Below are 19386 nucleotides of genomic sequence, written 5' to 3'. Positions count from 1 at the left end.
GGAAATACTGGGGGGGGGGTTTCAGTGAAAGGAACATGCCCCTCCCCACAAGTCTTTCTGGCTTCCTTGCCATTGCCATGCATGTGGGTCTTTCCCACCAACCAGCACTGCACAGCTTTGCCATAGTTTCTCCAAGTAGAGGCAGCCAGGGGGAGAGAAGATAGGAAGATGGGGGGCAAGATAAAGGCTGGTGGATGGTAAGGACATAAAGGAAGTAAGAAAAGGAGGGAGGTTATGGGGGCTATCAAGGAAGCAAAAGAGGAAATACTGGGGGAGAAGAAAATGAGATGCCACTCCACAAGTCCTTGTGGGTTCCCAGTTTGTATAGCTCTAATTCTGATTCAAATAATCTTTTAAAAATGTTGTAAGAACTCAGACATACTTGCTTCTACTCTACTTTGGTTTCCTCCTAGACCAGCAGTTGGCAACCCCCCCCTTCAATCAATTTATAGTTGAGACACATGCACCAAAATCTTCATATGGTTAAGAATGTCAAGGCACACTGATTCACCAGTATTGCCCACAAAGTGGAAAGAAAGGGCAAGGTTCTATTGAATCCCTGTTACTCATATGTATTCAAGGAGTTTCTTCATTGAATTCTATGCTATTGTACTCTGTTTTCTCTGCTGCCTGGAGCGGCACTTACTGTGCTTAGGAAAAATGTTGTGCTAGAATTTAAACAATACCTTTTTTTCTTAAGCAAACAAAATAACTTGAATAGTTAATAGTCCATCACAATGTTTCAAGTGAATTACGTATGTGTTAAGTGCCGTTAAGTCGCTTCCAACTTAGGGCAACCCTATGAATTAATGTTCTCCAAAACATTCTGTCGTTAACAGACTTGCTCAGGTCTTGCAAACAGAGGGCTGTTCCTTGATAGAGTCAGTCCATCTTATGCCAACATGGATCTTCCTCTTTCCCTCTGTGACCAAACTTCCCTAGCATTATTGTCTTTTCCAGCAAGTGAATTATAACTTGGGACTTATTTAATCGTTTTATTGGAAATTACTCTCTTTAAAAATTCACTTTCTTTACACCCTAAATTTCTCCCCAATGGGGACCCAAGGTAGCTTACATCATTCTCATCTCCTTCATTTTATCCTCACAACAACCCTGTGAGGTAGGTTAGGCTGAGAGTGTATGACTGGCCCAAGGTCATCCAACAAGCTTCCATGACAGAGCGGGGATTCAAATCTGGATCTCCCAGATCCTAGTCTGACACTCTAACCACTACAGAGCCAGTTTGGTGTAGTGCTTAAATACACAGACTGTAATCTGGAAGGACCGGGTTTGATTCCCCACTCCTCCACTTGCACCTGCTGGATGACCTCAGGCAAGCCATAGTTCTGGAACAGCTGTTCTTGAAAAAGAGCAGTTTCTGTCAGAGTTCTCTCAGCCCCACGCACCTCACAGGGTGTCTGTTGTGGGGAGGGGAAGGAAAAGGAGTTTGTAAGCCGCTCTGAGACTCCTCCTCCTCCTCTTCTTCTACACCAACTGGCTCTCAACTTGGTACAGAAGTTAGTCAAACTCCTTTCTCCTTTCCATCACCTCTCGTGATCAGAGCCATAGTGGTTAGGCTAGCATTGGGGGTAATCTGGATTCAAATTCCCAACCTGCCATGAGGTCAGTGACCTTGGACTAGTCATAATCTCTCAACCTAATCTATTTCACAGGGTTATGTGAATAAAAGAGGGAGTCATGCAAAACCCTCAGAGTTCCCTGGGGGACGGATGAGTGAACATGTGACTAATAATATTGATATTGACAGTCAAGCATGGAAAGAACAGCATGAAGTTTCTTCCATATGAGCAATCTGATAGGATCACATCACCCCACTAGTTTTATGCCGCATCCCTCAGTTTTTCAGTTCTGCTTATGCAACTGCCCCAAAGGGGACACCACTTGCTGAGGCACCATACCTCATATAAAAGCACATACTGCACATACTTATGCCTCCTACAACACTTAACTCTGGCTACTAGCAATTACCTGTTTGTTGCAAAGCTGACCACAGAATTTTGTGAGTGGAAGATATCTCCAGAATTATCATGGAAGTGGATTGTCAAAGTCATGGTTGTTCCCAAAGGTAAGGCCTCTAATACCTCGTTGTTTTTTGTGTGGAGAATTGGACTCATGGATATTCTAAGGTAGGAAACAGGAGCCACCTGTATGGTATGACCAATAGAAAACAGAATTTGAAATTAATTTTCTAGTTGCCTAACACGCATTTGATAGGTAAAGTCCATCAGTAGTTATATCATTTTAGCCTCTTTCCATAACTGTTTGTGAGTCTTTTCCTGTGCAGCTGCTTTACTGAATCCTGAAATCCTGAAAGTTACAAAACAATCTTTTAAAGTCCTCTCATCCATCTTCTCCTGCTTTTTAAAGCTTCATTCAGTAGCAGATGAAAACTGGGGGGGGGGAACATACCAAAATGAAAACAAAAAGCACAAAAATGAATATGGAAATCAGGGGGATAAACTGAAGCAGTATGGGGCCAGAACCGCCCCTTCCAACCCATGTGGAAAAGCCCTCAGTTTAGCACCCACCAAAAACACTGGGTGATTTCACACTAGAGCTGCCTCACGTCGCAGCCGCCGTTTGCCCCGACACAAACATGTCAATTTCACACCCGAGGCTACGGGGCTGCATTGACCTGCGACTTCACCCGATTTCCTCCGCAGTTTCATGATCCTCAAAAACCAGGATCACGAAACTGTGGAGGAAATTGGGCGAAGCCGCGAGTCAAAATGCAGCCCCGCAGCTTTGGGTGTGAAATTGACATGTTTGTGTCGGGGCAAACAGCGGCTGCACCACGAGGCAGCTCTAGTGCGAAATCGCCCACAGTCTGTTGGGCAGAATGTATCCATGTTTCACACTAAGCTGAAGTTTAATCAAAGCATGGCTTATAAACTGTGGAAAGTAAAAATTTCAGCTGTCCTATGAGTAATCAGTTTAAAAACATTAAATAACATTGTGACATGACTTACCAGGTCTCTACATAAAGATATGTGAAAATACGAATTAAAAAAAAAGAATGTATTAGAAGGACAGGTTCTCTTAATCCTTAGATTTCAAACACAGGGATAGATTAGTCCTACATAGAACTGATTTTAAATCAGCACCTGTCTCAGGCCTGTTGAACTTTAGATTGCCTGAGCTGAAGGACTCTACCAGGGCTCAGTAAATCTTTCGTTTTGCTGTCTGCTTGTGACTGCAAAAACAAATGGATTGCCAAGCACCTGGTAAGTGACAGTACACTGCCATTGGCTGCACTTGGTTCTATAGGTCAGGCAGCATAGGCCTGATATACCTGCTTCATGTTTCTGTGTTTCATCCTCTTAGTCTAGTACTACCTTTCAAAAAGCCAACAGGCACCTGCAGCACTATTAACATACAACAGATTATCAAAGATTACTTATCTAGACTAACTATCAAAAAGGGAGAAAGAGAAATTGAGCCATTTCGTATTGCTTAGGGAAAAAATAGAGATGACACAAAAAAGGGGGGGGGAGTGGCACAAATGCAGCATGGTAAATTCCCTCCCTCCCTCTAAATCCACCTTGTAACAAAGTCTTTTTCTTTTTCTGCCCTAAGAGGGTCTGATAGAGTTTTATGTTACATGTCAAAACTCTAAAAGGAAAGGACAGATTTGCCCTAAAGCGCACATCTTTAGAAGCTCTAAAATGTGGCTAAATATTGGTATATATAGCTTTTTGCACTACTCATACATATTGCAAGCTGAACTATTAGTATCTGTCTCCTTTCTCCCAGATACATTGTTCCATTTCTAGAGCATTTTGAAATGTGTGTTAATATAACTTTGAAAAACAAAGCAAGCAAGAAACACGTCTTAAGTTACTATACAGTCTCCTGGTCTTGTCCTCAACTGTATTGGAGTAACCTGCCTGAGTTCCAGACACCTCCCTCTCCCAGCCTTCCTCACATGGGTGAGTCAGCCCCTCCCCCCCAAGCTGTCCTCAGCTGGAGCAGCTGGGGTGGAGCTGAGTTGGGGATGGGTGTTAGCTCCTGACAAGAAATTTCCAAACTTCTAACAGTCCAGGCACACATTTTCTGAAATAGAGTTGTATATATACTTCTACCTGCGATGTGTATTTTTTGGGCATTCAAGAGTAAGAAATTCTTAGGTGCCAATTTCCTCTGTGCCTACAAAAAGTAACCCATCAGCTACTTAAAAAGCAATCTCTACAGAAAAATTATGTGGCCAATTATAGTCTGCTCTCTCACCTGCCCTTTCTGGACAAAATGGTTGGGAGAAGAGTAGCAGACCAACTCCAGGTCTTCTTGGATAACTCATCCAGGCCCTTTTCAGTCTGGTTTCAGGCCAGGTTATGGGACAGAGATGCCTCTGCTAGCTTTACTAGCCAACTTCCTTTTGACTGTAGACAAAAGCTATGCCTCCTTGTTGCTCTTGCATAACATCTGCAGCCTTTGACACAGTAGATCATGCCATCTTGTCAAGGTGCTGGGTGGCAGAAGTAAGGCAAGCATGCTAAACTGGTTCAAATCATTCCTCAAAGATTGGACTCAAAGGGTTGCTGTAGGAGACCAGTTGTCATCAGTGTGGGACCTATCCTGTGGAGTTCCACAGGGTGCAGTCCTACCCCCATGCTTTTCAATCTCCATGGAAAACTCTTAGAACAAATCATTCATAGCTCTGTGGTTGGATGTCATCAATATGTGGATGAGACTCAGCTCTATACATCCTTATCCAAATCTCCTGGTGACATGGCAGAGGTTCTGAATAACTGCCTGGATGCTTTGGTAAAATGGCTAAGAGTGAACAAATTTAAACTAAACCCTGAGAAGACAGAGGTAATAGTGGTTGGGAAGGCATTGTGCTCCCCACTTTTAATGGAAGAAGAAAAGAGTAAGGGTCCAGTAGCACCCTAAAGACTAATAATATTTGTGGTAGGGTATGAGCTTCTGTAAGTCACTGCTCACTTCTTCAGATACAGCTAGAACAAAAGCTCATTACCCTACCACAAATTTTGCTACAGACAGACTAACAGGGCTACCCATCTTCATCTTCACTTTTAATGGAGTTCAGCTGACCCTTGCTGACTCCGTTAAGAGCCATGGTGTTATAATGGACCCAGCTTTATTACTGGTGAAGCATGTTAATGCAGTTGCAAAAAAGGCTTTCTTCCAATTGAGCCTAGTCCAAAAGATGACCCCTTACCTTGATACAGTTGATCTAGTCACCTGAATCCATGACACAGTAAAATTGAGACTAGACTACCGCAATGCACTGTACATTAGTCTTCCTTCAAAATCAATTCCAAAACTTCAACTGGTGCAGAATTCTGTGGCTGAGCTATTATCGGGAGCTAGATGGAGCAAACATATTACTCCCATCCTGTAAGCACTTCACTGGCTGCCCATCAGTTAACGAGCTCTATTTAAGGTATTAACTATCACATACAAAGCCCTTCATGGCCTTGAACGCTCATATCTGTGAGACCACCTCTCCCTCCATGATCCATTATGACGGCTTCGATCATCAGAGCAGGGTCTTCTGCAGCTGCCAACCTGCCAATGGGCAAAATCAACGACTGCCCATACATGTGGCTTCTCCAGTGTGGCCCCTATCTTCTGGAAAAGCCTGCATGAAGAGGTCAGGAAGGCTTCCACTCTCGTGGCTTTCTGCAAACCATGCAAACCTGAACTATTCAAGAGAGCCTTTCTGTGCTGGCAACAGACTTGCACTGTACTAAATAATTCACAAAGTTACTTAGAAAAATTATCAGGGACTGTGGTCCATGCTACTGTGTGTAACTTGCTGAAAGTAGGATCCTGCTATAGAATTTTGTATCATTTAATGTGTCATGTTAATACTTATGCTTTGCTGCAGTTCTGTTTTTAGACTCCTGGTTGGTTCTACACCCCTAATCCTATTACACTGTTTATTGAATGTCCCATCTGTCGATTGTATGGACTCCCTCTGTGAGCCCAAGTGAGAAAAGCAGACTATAAATAATGTAAATAAAATAAATAAGACAGAAGAATGAGTCATGCAGATTTTTAACAGTTTCTGTGGACAGGTCATTCTGTGTTCCCTGCAAAAGTGTTATTCAATCTAAATGCAAAGATAGTGCAGAATTCTGCTTCCTCTGCAGGGGGCTGTAAAGAAGGACATTCAATGTTGAACTGAATACAAAGGCAAGGAGCAGACTGCTCTATTAGAATGTACTTTGGATTTATTATTTAATTAATTTAATTACTGTGGAAATCTGGCAGTTTTCTCATTGCATAAGAGTGTATCTTGCATAATTGCTTGGAAATTACTGTTCTAGGGATATGGTATTCGATTGTTTCAGAAGACCCCCAAGCCATTACTTTGGAGAAGCATGAAACAGGGCTGCTTAAGGGGATGCACACTATTGCGGGTGGTGGTGGTGGTAGAATCAGTATTTTTCAGATCCAGATATAAAAGCACCGAAAAATGTCTGTATTCCCAGTTATCTGGGCTCCAAATCTCCAGATTTCATTATTATTTGGCTCCATTATTCCCTTTGGCAAATCTTTCTGGAGGGCTGAATGGCTGTTTTTTGAGCAAATGGCACCAAAATTGCAGTGGGGCGGCTGGTGCTTGTTCACTAAATAACCCCAGATTTCAAATGAATTGGACCCTGAACAAGGGACCTCCAAGTCATCTTCCATTGTTTCCCATGGGGAGAAAATTCCATGCTTTCTTCGGCGCAAAGAATAGTCAAAAACACAACAGCAAGCAAAGCAACCACTGACCAAAAGTCTCCACGATCAGAACCAACAAGCCCCAAAACCAATGCAGATTCAGGGAATCCCAGCAGAAGTACAGGACAATGTGGAGGAGGAGGAGGTTGGATTTATACCCCACACTTCACTACCCAAAGGTGTCCCAGAGCGGCTTACAAACTCCTTTCCCTCCCCCTTCCCACAACAGACACTTTGTGAAGTAGGTGGGGCTGAAAGAGCTCTGATAAAAACTGCCCTTTAAAGGACAGCTCTGACAGAACTATGGCTTGCCCAAGGTCATCCAGCAGCTGTGAGTGGAGGAGTGGGAATCAAACCCAGTTCTCCAAGATTAGAGTCCGCACACTTAACCACTACACCAAACTGTGGTAAGCCTAACACAACAAATGTCAAGTCAGAAAAACTAAGCCAATGTCATATCAGAGAATTCTCCAAGCCAAACTCATTTAATAAGGAATGCTGTAGCACAAAAGTCAAATAGAGAATTTAAACCAATGTACAGGCCAGGAATGAAATCTAATGTTGAACTAGAGAATCCAAAGCAAACCTCAAACCCCTAAGTAAACCAACTTGAGAAAAGGATACAACATTGCAAGACCAACAAAACCAATTTCAAAAGATGGACTCAAAGCTAAACTTTTCCTTTCATTTATTAGCTTCATTGACCAGAGGTCTTAAGCCAAAGCCAAACCAACATGGCAAGTACATACAAAGTCCTGGCAGGACCAAGAGATACAGTGGAATTAAAGAAACACAGCCCTGGGAACCTTAAAATGCTGGCTCCCGATATCCCTAGTTACTCCTGAATACTTCTACGATTTTTCAGGACCCATTCCCCAGTATCTCGAAAAATCCCAGATTCCATCCAAAGACTCAATTATATCTGGAAAATATCAACAGCATATTTTTCAGAGATACAAATTCAGATTGTAAATATCCAAATGGACATCCCTAGCTGTTTATTGTTCTTAAAGACTCTTCAGTACAGTTACATGGCACAGAGAGTATGCTTCAACCAGAATAGAAACAACTGTCTTTCCCATTGGGCATTAGCTACATACCAGGGCACTCCCTTTCCTCCTGTCTATTGTGGATGAATATGAGGAAGGAGCATAGGACACATCATTGCCCAAAGGATGGTCTGAAAACAAAATCCTTGGGTAGCCCTGATTTTAGGAATCAGGCAAGCTCCCTTATCAAGTAACAGGCACAAAAAGCTCTTCCCAAATAATTGATTCTCCTGAAGCTTCAGTCTTACCTCATCTGTCCTTCAAGCATGCAAAATTATTCCCTAACAATGCATATCTCTCTTACTGGATTGCCAGTGTACTCAAACAGTGATTCATGGAGATAAAAAAATACACAGCATAGCATGCAGCTGTAGTCTCTATAAGACATTTTAACATTCCATGCACTGCACTAGAACCTTCTTCTTTAGATTGCTGATCCAGAGAGAAAGAGAGGGCATGTTCATAAAAAGGCAATCCAGGGTTTCCCCATTATTAGCTTTTGTTTCCAAGAAGGGACTTTATCCTGGTCAACATACAGGTCTGATAGCACTTTAGAGTGCAACCATGGCAGACTTCCGGTTTATGGCGACATGCTGGCGGACGCATCTCCCGGACCTCCCGAGGATGTGATCTGCGCACAAGTGGAAAGGAGGGGGGCGACAGGTTGCCACCCCCCCCCATAGCCTTGGCAAAAGGCTCCTAGCAATTGGGCTTTTGAGAGGTGACCTCTTTGCGAGCGCGATGCTGGGGAATTGAGGCGCTCCTCTGCCCCGACGGTCCTGCCGCTGAGTGTCCGTATGGATCTAGAGCCGCTGACCAGGACAAGCGTCTGAGATTGAGTGTTTTAAACTCAACAATGAACAGTGAGTTGGGTTAAAGCAAATACAGGAATTTAAAAAGAAAGCTCCCCCCTGGGAACGGCAAGAAAAGCGAGCGGGGCAAAGCGAGTGGGGGAGGGGCCCCTCCCATATGTATGAACTAAAAATGGTACAATAAGGGGGGAGTGGAAGAAAAAGCGTTGAAATATGTTTTTAGAGACTTACCAGAGTGCGGATAGGCGTATGGGCGAGTTTCAGAGACTTTAGCAAGTTTTCACAAAAGTAAACCATCCATAAAGATGGTGGGGAAGAAGGCAGAGAAAGACAAACTAGCAAAAGTGAAACCAGCGAGGGGCATGAGCCCTCGACAGGAAGAGGTCACTGAGTTCTCCAAAATGTTGGCAGATTCCTTGCGCCCTCTGCTGGACATCAGCAGGGTATAATGCCATAGAATCTACTGCCCAAAGCAGCCATTGTCTCCAAGAGAACTGATCTGGGTCATCTGGACATCAGTTTTAATAGCTGAAGCCCTGACTGTTACGTCACATTGGCTGTCATACAGGGGCCATCTCAGCAGGATATAAGGACACAGAGTCCACCATTTTCTCCAGGGGAACTGATCTCTGCCATATGGAAAGCAGTTGTAATTCGGAGTGATCTTTAGCCCTCACCTGGAGATTTGCAACCATGGTTTCCCCTAAGAGACACTAAGGGGAAATTTATTTTACCTCAGAACATCAACAGCAAACTGTTTAGAATGTTAGAGGGAAAGGCCAGTGAGGCCGAATATGCAAACGACCTCTGTGTCCCGAGGCAAAGATGAATCAGGCCACATATGCAAATGACCTCTGTGTTCTGACAGGCTGTGGGGGGGAGAGGAAGAGCAAACTGTTTAGAATGTTGGAGGCAGGACTCAGGCAAAGCAGGCAGCAGATAGGGAGACCCTCTGAATGACAGATCAGAGAGCGAACTGATTTTGAGCGTGTTGGAATGTTCAGGGGAGTCCATGACCAAAACAGGATTATATATACTGGAGAATGCTCATTGGGTTCTCTTAAACAGATAATTAATGAATAAAAATATAAATAATTTAGCATAACCAACTATGTTCAAAGTAATACTAGCAATTTAAGATTAATATTTATATAAGCTGTTGTTACAGTCTCCTATTCTTGGGGGTTTAGTTATTAGTGGTTTTCTTTCCTTTCTCCCTTCCTAACTTTTCATTGTAGTTTGTAGTCTATTAAAAATGCAATAAAAAAATCCCCTTCGGGGGGCCAAAAAAAAGAGTGCAACCATGGCTTCAGATTGAGGATTACATATTTTGCGGTGCATTTTCTCAAGGTACCAAGATCATGAGCCTGAAGCAATGGTTACCAAAAATCTACAATTTTCAAGCACAAAGGCTTTAAAAGACCAAAAAAACCGACCAACACTTGCATTTGGTCTGAAAGGCTTATCCATTATATTATACACAAAATGATGTTTAAGTATCACATTTTCTTTCAGTAGTGGTTGTAGATTTCTGAACAGTAAATAAGATTCAAATATCAGTAAGCACCACATCATGTGTATATCCATACTGGTCACCAGTATGAGGTTTGGAAAAGTTCAGTGCATTGTGTTAAAATCCTGAAACATTTTGCTATTCTGAACATAGCCTAACTCGAACAGGACACAGTATCTTATTCCAAGACACTGAAATGCTGGACAACACATCCAATTACCATGTCAGATTACACAGGGAAGCCATTGAAATTCATGAACATAAACACAATTTCAATAGGAAAGAAGAGAGTTTAAAAATAAATAGGGCATGGTTTTCTGTCCTGAAAAACACAAAAGGCTCTACATCTTACAACAGCACTTGTTGTTGTTCAGTCGCACAGTCGAGTCCGACTCTTCGCGACCGACACAGACCTACTCCACCTTCCTGAGTAGATATAAATTACCCGCCTACCATTATTCTTCTCACATTGACACAGAGAGTACTCCATCTTTCTGTGTTATACGTCTGAGGATGTCAGGTCCTACAATGCCAAGACCACGGCCATACAGCCCAGAAAATCTACAACAAATACTTTGCTATTCTGTTCAAAATAATCTATGGGTACTCTGCTTACTTTATACTTTCAACAGTGGAAGTTTCAATTAAATTCCTCAGATGAAACAATGTTAAACTACAGTTTTAAACACAGCAAATGGCATTCTAATCATGTGGAAAAGAGCCTGAAAAAGACTACCTTGACAGCAACAATAAGGGTCTGGTTGATTCCAAATGACTCTTGCCCAATTACTTCTACTGTTGCCAGTCCTATCAGGGACCCAGAATGAAGAAGGCCTCTCTCATCAATCTGTACAACAGGAATCCTGTCTTGATCATCCAGGACGCGGTAACTCAGAGATGCCACCCCGTCCCTTGAGAAAACAAAAATAAACCAATTAACAGAAGTAAAACCAGCACAAGAGCTCGAAAGCAGAAACATACATGTTTACCACATTATTTTTTATACAGAATATTCTACCATTTGAGGGCACATTTCTGCCTCCCCGCTATATATTCCCCAAAACAATTAAGATTCAAGTGTTCATTCAAGCCTGTTTGTTGAACACCTTATCAGTGCTTCTGCACATATTACGATCTACTTGCCATCTGCTGCCTTGCAGTGTCATCACTCACTGATGTAAACTTGATTCAGAATACTAATGGACAAAACTACAGGATGCTGCAGCCTTCAGAGGCTTCTTCTATAAAGAGTCTTCTGAGTGACATTAGGCTGCCAGGGTCAATGTTGGTATTAAAGATACCGACAGGGACATGACTAAGCAGATCTCTGTATCTCCCTGGAAAATCGTTTGTATACAAGATTGATTTTTTAAAATAATGTTTCTCCATGCCATTGCTGTATTAATAAGACACAAACATAAATAGTGGAGAGGAAAGTAGAATGACTAACATATATTTTACATTGCCTATAATAGTACTCACCTTTTCATTCAACCAGAAATATAAACATAATTTAAACTGTCCAGAATGTGTTTTAGGGTTGTGCACAAGAGGAAATCACTGGGACAATCAAACAACAGAAGAGAGTTTTTGTGTTTGCACTTCTAATTTACTAGAAATCGGTTTATATAGCCAAAGGAAGATACATCATTTAGAAGATCTTCACCATCAATCCAAGCTTTATCATGTCAGAGCAAAAGAAAGGAGTGAAGCAAAAGATGTGGTTGATGGGGCCAGACTGCAATGCTGCCCGTGTCCACAGGCAAAATAAGGGGCAGAGAACAGACTTTGTGCAGCAAAGTACCAACCTAATTTTCAAATAACCAGATCTGAACCAGATCTGAATCTTTTGTTGTGGGTGTGGTCCTCTACTGCAGAGTATGCTCCACCTCCTTTCTTACAGGCAGAGACCCACAAGAATGTATCCTGTAAGTGCTTTTTTCAATCATCTTTAAACATTGTTAAAGGCGTGTGCTCCTTTAAGCAGAGTGAGGTGCTGTAATTGACTAATCCCTGCACTGAGCAAGAGGGTTGAAGTAGGTGACCTCTAGGATACCTTCTAACTTTGTGTCAAGAAACTGGTCTACTTTAAGAGAGTTTTTCTGCCCAAGTGTTAGCTTTCTTGACTACAGAAGTCATCACCCCCACCTGCCGGCTTGTTATCAGAATTGTTGCTTAGTCTAGCAAAAGCGATTCACTTGCAGCAGCTGAGAACTGTCATCTAAAGTGGTTGACAGCTTGCAATGTAGAGATCTATCCTGGTAACAGCTGTCGATTGGCTAAATGGTTAAGAACACCTACATAGAACAGACAGCTTGAGAAGACTTAGTGAGAGAGAGAAGAGACTGCCTTGAAGCTCTCTTCAACTTCCACCTTGCTGCTATGCTTCCAGGGATTCTGCTCATCAGGCCAAATGAGACTGCCTGAGCCACGTGCCTGATAGGAGAAGTAATGAGTAGAATAGCCAACTAGGTCTTTTGTTTTGATTTGCATTCCTTGTTGAACAGTATACATTCTTTCCCCATCTGTGTTGTTTGTCCTCTGTTTTTGTAAATAAAATTTTATGTGTTTTTATACAAACTGGAGTGAGTTTACTGGCCAAACCCTGTTAAATACTTCCAGTGCCATGCTTACCATCTACCAGAAAATTTATTCTCCCCCCGCCCCCCATCTGCTATTGTCACACTCTGGGGCTAAGATTTGCAGAAGTCTCTATGCTTTGATTCTAAAAGGCTTGATTCCACAGTAGCTGAGTCATAATCCTCAGAATTCTGGGTTTTCTTTCTGCACTGAGAACTTCAGCCCCACCCCAAAAAAATTTGCCCCACAAGCCAAAAAATCACGGCTTATGGGCCTGCTGCCCCCACAAAGAGTAGAGCACAATACAAGTAGAATGAAGACATAGACTCCAAGATCAAACCTCCCTAGACTTCGGCCCCGGTCACACGGGCAGGAAACTGCAGAGGAGAAGCGTGGCTGTTTGCCCTGGGGCAAACTACTGCGCAGTTACGTGATCAGACCTCCTGTGGAGGTACCGTGGAGGTTCCATGGAGGTTCCATGGCAAGGGAGAGGTGCCGATCACAGGACAAGCCGGCGCGCAATGAAGAAGCGCGCGCCGCGGCAAACTGTTTTTTATTTTTGTGTACATGACAAATGCGCATGCTCCGTTGGGTGCGCATGCGCATCCACAGAGACTTGGACAAAAAAACCCACCTTATTTGCAAGGGGACATGGGCGGGCGCCGGATGCCACCGGAAACGCGATCAGACGCCCGCCCTTGCCCCGCAGTTTCCGGAAACTAGTACCTCCAAGGTACTAGTTTTTTGCCACGCAGTTTCGGCTGGAAGCCTCGGTTGAGCCACGGGAGTGCTACGCTTCCCAGATGTGCTGGTGAGATCGCGCCCGGAAACTCCGGCTGTCTTCCGTCTCACTTGTGTGGCTTCTGTTACGTGTGACCGCAGCCTTCGTTTGACACTAGGCACTTTCACACACATGGAATAATGCATTTCAATCCACAATTGTTTGCAAGTGGATGTTGCTATTTCACACAGTAAAATCCAGTTGCAAAGTGCACTGAAAGTACATTAAGGTGCATTATTCAGCATGTGTAAAAGCATCCATGACAACTGTACAACAATGGCTTTTCTTTTCCTATCATATACATCAAATGGACAATGTTAATAGCCCTTAACACACAACACGTGCATGTACACAACAACATATGCTTGGGAGGGGAAGAAAGAATAAGAACTCTGCCTATATCCAGGGCTGAGTGTGCTGCCCACCCTTTGTCCCAATGTATGCACAACACCTACATGCATGATCATGAATGTTCCTTTTTTGATACTACATGTGTACAGTCAGCATACGCAAGCGGAATATACCACACTGTAGTGAACTAGTGTTGATGGCGTAGTATGACCATTCCCATTCTACCTATGCATATTGCCTTATAGATGCAGTGTCTCAAGAGGTACCACTATTGAAGATAACTTTTCTTTCAGCAGTTATAATATTCTAAGGATCAGTAGATTTCCACAGTTTTGTCCTGTTTAAGATGTGATTCTTCTCCACTCCTTGGGATTCAATCCAAAAATCTTCTATCAAAGTTCACAAACTTCAACAGAACCGAACTCTGTGGAATGTGAGGGAGTGGTCCACCTCTTGCCTTTGCTTCCTGCCATTTCACCAGTTTTTCCACTCAGTGTTTGCAGATGGGCAAAAGTCTGGTTCTGGAACTCAGAGATAGCTTTCTAAGAATCTGGATCACTTTGGAGAAGTTGTACAGGGGCTTTAATAACTGTCTTTAAGATGGACTGAAATAGATTGAACTTAGTCAGATTGTTCACTGGAAGTCCCTTGGAATGGGATTCAATAAATGATAAAGATGGAAATTGAATGTACTTAAGAGAATTTCTGACACTTTCCTCTTTAACATCTGGAATTTATATTTATTTCTGTTAGTTTTAGAACTTGATTTGCTAATGTATCTAAATCTGAAATGCATGTATGTACTCAACAGCAATGATTCCCTGGGGTACTTAAATGTTTGCAATGCGGAAAAAATGGAATCTAGAACTATTTTAGAAAGACGGTTTCACCTCCCTTCCCTGCTGTGAATCTCTACTTGAATGTAATTTGAAGTCTTTATTCCATAGTTTTCTATGTGCAGTTTGAATATTAGCTTTTGTCCCTTGCTAATGCTCCAAAGCCTGTATCTGTTTTTACTATTTTAAAAATGACATTATCTTAAAACCTGTGTTCTTGAACAATAAGTTGTCCTTAATGAACAAACTGCTGCTTAGTGTTTCAGAAAGCAGTATAAGGACCACTCACTTTAATGCATTGTTAAAATACCTGATAAATCATGTGTTAAAAGACACATGTTCAGGTCCATTGTTATTTGTCATCAAACCATCATTTTTAATAGAAGATCTATTATCCAAATGACTTGAAATTCAAGCAAAACAGCAATAATGTTACAACTAAATATAGTTTAAAGACTAAGATACTAACAATATTAAACTCTGTTAAAAGCAGCATAAAATATTAAAAACATAAACGTATTATATATGTTTATGTTGTAAACACATATTTGTGAGTTCTTGCTAGTAAGAAAATTAGGTTTTACCTGCTAGTGGAAGAAAGATAAAGAGGTCTCTGACAGATCTCCTTGAACAGGGCATTCCATTAAGTAGTTGCCACCAGAGAAAGCCAGTGTGGCGCAGTGATTAGAGCATTAGATGAGGATAAGGGAGACCTGGGTACAGATCCCCACTCACCCATATAGTTTACAGGGTGACCTTGGGCCAGTCACTCTTGCTCTGTCTAATCTATTTTACAGGGGCTGTTGTGAGAAGAGAGCTATATCTTTTGCCCTGAGCTCCACGGAGGCAGGGCAGAAACAAAATGGGTAGACACCCCCCCAACTATATACCCTTAATGATTATATCTCAATAAATGGAAGAAAATTTCTGTGTATCTTCAATTTTGCAATGGACTTTACTGCATTCTATATTTAATTAGCAACTTAAGTTACTTCTATAATTAATTTGTTACAAAAAGGTTATGAAAGCAGTTTATATTGAAAAACAGGAAAACAAAATTAAAACAGGAAAACAATTAAAACAGCAGAAGCTGGAGAAAGGGATGGTGGTCCTCTGGAGTACAGGAAGAATGGTTCCTCCTGAGCAGTAGAAATCCTTTACAAGCTCTAATTGAGAAATGATAGTTAAAAAAGAAGATACTCACCTGTTTGTTTGAACTTTGAAAAAAGAGTTTGGTGACATTAAGATCTGTTCTGTTTCTATATTAAGAATCACCAGTTTCTCAAATACCTAGAAAATAAAATAAAAATTATCTCTTATTTTATGAAGTAGTAGCAACACTGTAAGAGTTTCCCAAGGCCTCAGACCAGGTTTCTCCTAGTAAACTGCTTGGGAGATCCTTCTTAGCTCCTAATTGGCCTCCAATTTTTCCAGTCTGCCAGTCTCCCAACTCCCAGAGTCTCCACTGACTCTGCCTCTTTTTCTGGTCAACCCTGCTGCTTTCTTGGCAGCCCTTGGCTTCTTGCTGCTTCAAGCTCCCGTCCTTAGCCTGACTGGCTTTTAAAGTTCCCAGCAGGCAGGTTTGGTCCATCCCTTCCTCCAGTGGCAGATAATCACTACTGGCCTGGGCATTCTTTTTTCCTGTCAGAGCCCTTGGCAATTCCCTGCAGCCGACTGGGCCCTGTGGGACCATCCCACTTGCTACAAACATGTTCAACATCCATCCAAATCAGAACTAACTAGAATATCACAACAGTTTAAAGGAAAACACTAGGGATTTACTAATCGACTTCTGACCTGAACAATGGTAATTTGTAAATATCATAAATGCTTAGCATCTCAGCAGAATTATTTCCTCCTTTATACTCTTATAATGACATTGACCCTTTGTATATTTGCTTTTAAAAGAACAGTTTCACTATTATGACCATATGGCTGTTCTGCTGGAAGTACACTTTGAGCTCTGAGTAGATTTGTGCTTTTTATTAATTATTTGTGCTTTTTAATTAATTAACTGTACTTACAGTCCACTTTACTCACTGAAACTCAAAGAGGATTACTCTGTGTAAATTGATAACAGTCCAAACAAAGATACATCTAACAATCAATATGAGGAGACACTGAATGAGCAATGTACTGGGACTAGGATTACTGAATTCTGAGCAAATATAGCATATTAGCTATGATACGGGATATAATGAAGGAAAATTATATTTAAATTTTGGAGAGAAAGCAACAGGAAATAGGATGACAGCAAACATGGTTAATGTGCAGATCCTTTGCACATTAGTGGACCACAATCTACAAGTTGATAACTACCAAGCATTTCCAGCATGCAATACGAAGTCAAAAATATTTCTTCTAGCATAACTTGTCAACTCGTGCTTTTTTTTTAAAAAAAGGCAGATTTAAGAAAGTGCACAGTATAGTGCTGACTGCATTCTAAGGATCGCATGACTCATCTCCATCGTACTAGCAGTTGAAAGCCCCAAATATTAAAAGCACTTTCCAGACTCATGTCTCAAGCTATGCTTAATTTATTCTTAAATTACTGCAACTGCTTGTCTTAAGTGCGCACCACACCATGCTAAAAGGAATATGAAAAGAGAAATCTGTTTCATGTAGTATACTGAGTAGTAATTTATGTTAATAACTACTTCCACTTTGCAGAGTTTGGGAACACTATCACGTAAAGTCTGTGAAGACAACTAGTCTTTGCTGCTCAGTATAGTATTTATCATTTTAAAAATTACTATTCCATTGTTGCTAACATGGAATATAAGTAGCAAATGATATTCCTACAATTAGGGCTGATCATGAAACTTCCATCTCCTAGTTGTATTACCTACTGTAAAAAGACCTTTAGATATGTGTTAATATCAGCATGGCCTAACAATGCCACTTAAAATGCCATTTATTACATGCCCAGGCAATGTTGATCGCCACTGTGGGGTCAGGAAGCAATTTTTCTCCAGGCCAGTTTGGCTGGAAATCCTGGAGGTTTTTTGTCATCTTCTGGGTGTGGAACAGTGGTCACTGGTGGTGTGGGGGGGAGGTATTTGTGAATTTCCTGCATTGTGCAGGGGGTTGGACTAGATGACCCTGGAGGTCTCTTCCAACTCTATGATTCTATGAAAAGGGACCATTATGGAATCTCAGTGATTTCATGTAGTCACCTGTGATTTTTAAAATGTGAATATAATGCTGTATGTGTAAAATCTCAAGGTATCATGACTCATGAGATATTTATGGTTCGCTGAATGTAAGGTGCAATCCAGGCTTACTATTATGATCCTTCAGTCTATACATGCTTTTTCCTACTTTTTCTTTGCTTCCAGATTGGTTAGCATTAAATAAAGTACCTGATAAAAGCAGATGCAACTGATAGAAGAAATAATGAAATCAGGTCCTAGCTGCCTTGATAATCTCTGCCACATCCCTGTTTTTATTTCTACGCAATTGAAAGAATAACTTGAGAATTTGTGTTCACTGCAGTTAAACTCAGACCATTTATGCTTATGGCATTTCATGCATATATTTTAAAGGGACTTATTTTTTACTTAAAGGCAAACATTTGTTGTTGTTGTTGTTCAGTCGCACAGTCGAGTACAACTCTTCGTGACCCCATGGACCAGATCACGCCAGGCCTTCCGCCGTCCTCTGAAGTTGGCATCCCAGGAACGTGAAGTCTGTCACTACTTCCACGACTTCCCCTTCTATTTGCCAAGGAGTGATGGGGCCGGATGCCATGATCTTAGTTTTTTTGATGTTGAGCTTCAAGCCCACTTTTGCGCTCTCCTCTTTTACTCTGAGCAAGAGGCTCTTTAGATCCTTTTCACTTTCAGCCATTAGAGTGGTATCATCTGCATATCTGAGGTTGTTGATCTTTTCCCCAGCAATCTTAATTCCCGCTTGTGATTCATCCAGGCCAGCATTTCGCATGATGTACTCTGCATATATATTAAATAAGCAAGGTGACAGTATACATCCTTGTCGTACTCCTTTTCCTATGCTGAACCAATCAGTTGTTCCGTATCCGGTTCTAACTGTCGCTTCTTGGCCCTTATACAGGTTTCTCAAGAGACATGTGAGGTGGTCTGGTACTCCCATCTCTTTAAGGACCTGCCATAGTTTGTTGTGATCCACACAGTCAAAGGCTTTAGCATAGTCAATGAAGCAGAAGTAGATATTTTTCTGGTACTCTCTTGCTTTCTCCATAATCCAGCGAATGTTGGCAATATGATCTCTCGTTCCTCTACCTCTTCGAAACCCAGCTTGTACTTCTGGTAGTTCTCTATCCACGTACTGTTGAAGCCTAGCTTGTAGGATCTTGAGCATGACCTTGCTAGCGTGTGATATGAGTGCAATTGTGCGATAGTTTGAACATTCCTTGGCATTGCCCTTCTTTGGGATTGGAATGTATACTGATCTTTTCCAATCCTGTGGCCACTGTTGCGTTTTCCAAATTTGCTGGCAAATGGAGTGCAGCACTTTAACAGCATCATCTTCTAAGACTTTGAATAGCTCAGCTGGAATACCATCACCTCCACTAGCTTTGTTGTTAGTAATGCTTTCTAAGGCCCATTTAACTTCACATTCCAGGATGTCTGGCTCAAGGTCAGTGATTATACCGTCGTGTTTGTCAAGGACATTGAGGTCTTTCTTGTATAGTTCTTCTGTGTATTCTTGCCATCTTTTCCTAATCTCTTCTGCTTCTGTTAGGTCCCTACCGTTTTTGTCCTTTATC

The 19386-nt window shown here is 41.7% G+C and overlaps 1 protein-coding gene across 1 annotated transcript in view; it reads right to left on the bottom strand.

Moving 5' to 3' along the window:
- The window catches only part of NUP210 (nucleoporin 210kDa), a 148948-nt gene that overhangs the window by 19382 nt on the left and 110180 nt on the right, over positions 1-19386 (bottom strand). Inside the window, exons 29-31 of the mRNA XM_015428914.1 lie at positions 15844-15929; positions 10828-11002; positions 1990-2165 (exon numbers count right to left, since the gene is read on the bottom strand). Of these exons, the coding sequence (XP_015284400.1) occupies positions 1990-2165; positions 10828-11002; positions 15844-15929 (437 nt within the window). The remainder of the gene's footprint in view (positions 1-1989; positions 2166-10827; positions 11003-15843; positions 15930-19386) is intronic.

This window comes from Gekko japonicus, unplaced genomic scaffold, assembly GCF_001447785.1.
Source record: "Gekko japonicus isolate JY-2015 unplaced genomic scaffold, Gekko_japonicus_V1.1 scaffold695, whole genome shotgun sequence".
Classification (NCBI taxonomy): Eukaryota; Metazoa; Chordata; class Lepidosauria; order Squamata; family Gekkonidae; genus Gekko; species Gekko japonicus.
This window is presented reverse-complemented; position numbering and strand designations above follow the sequence as displayed.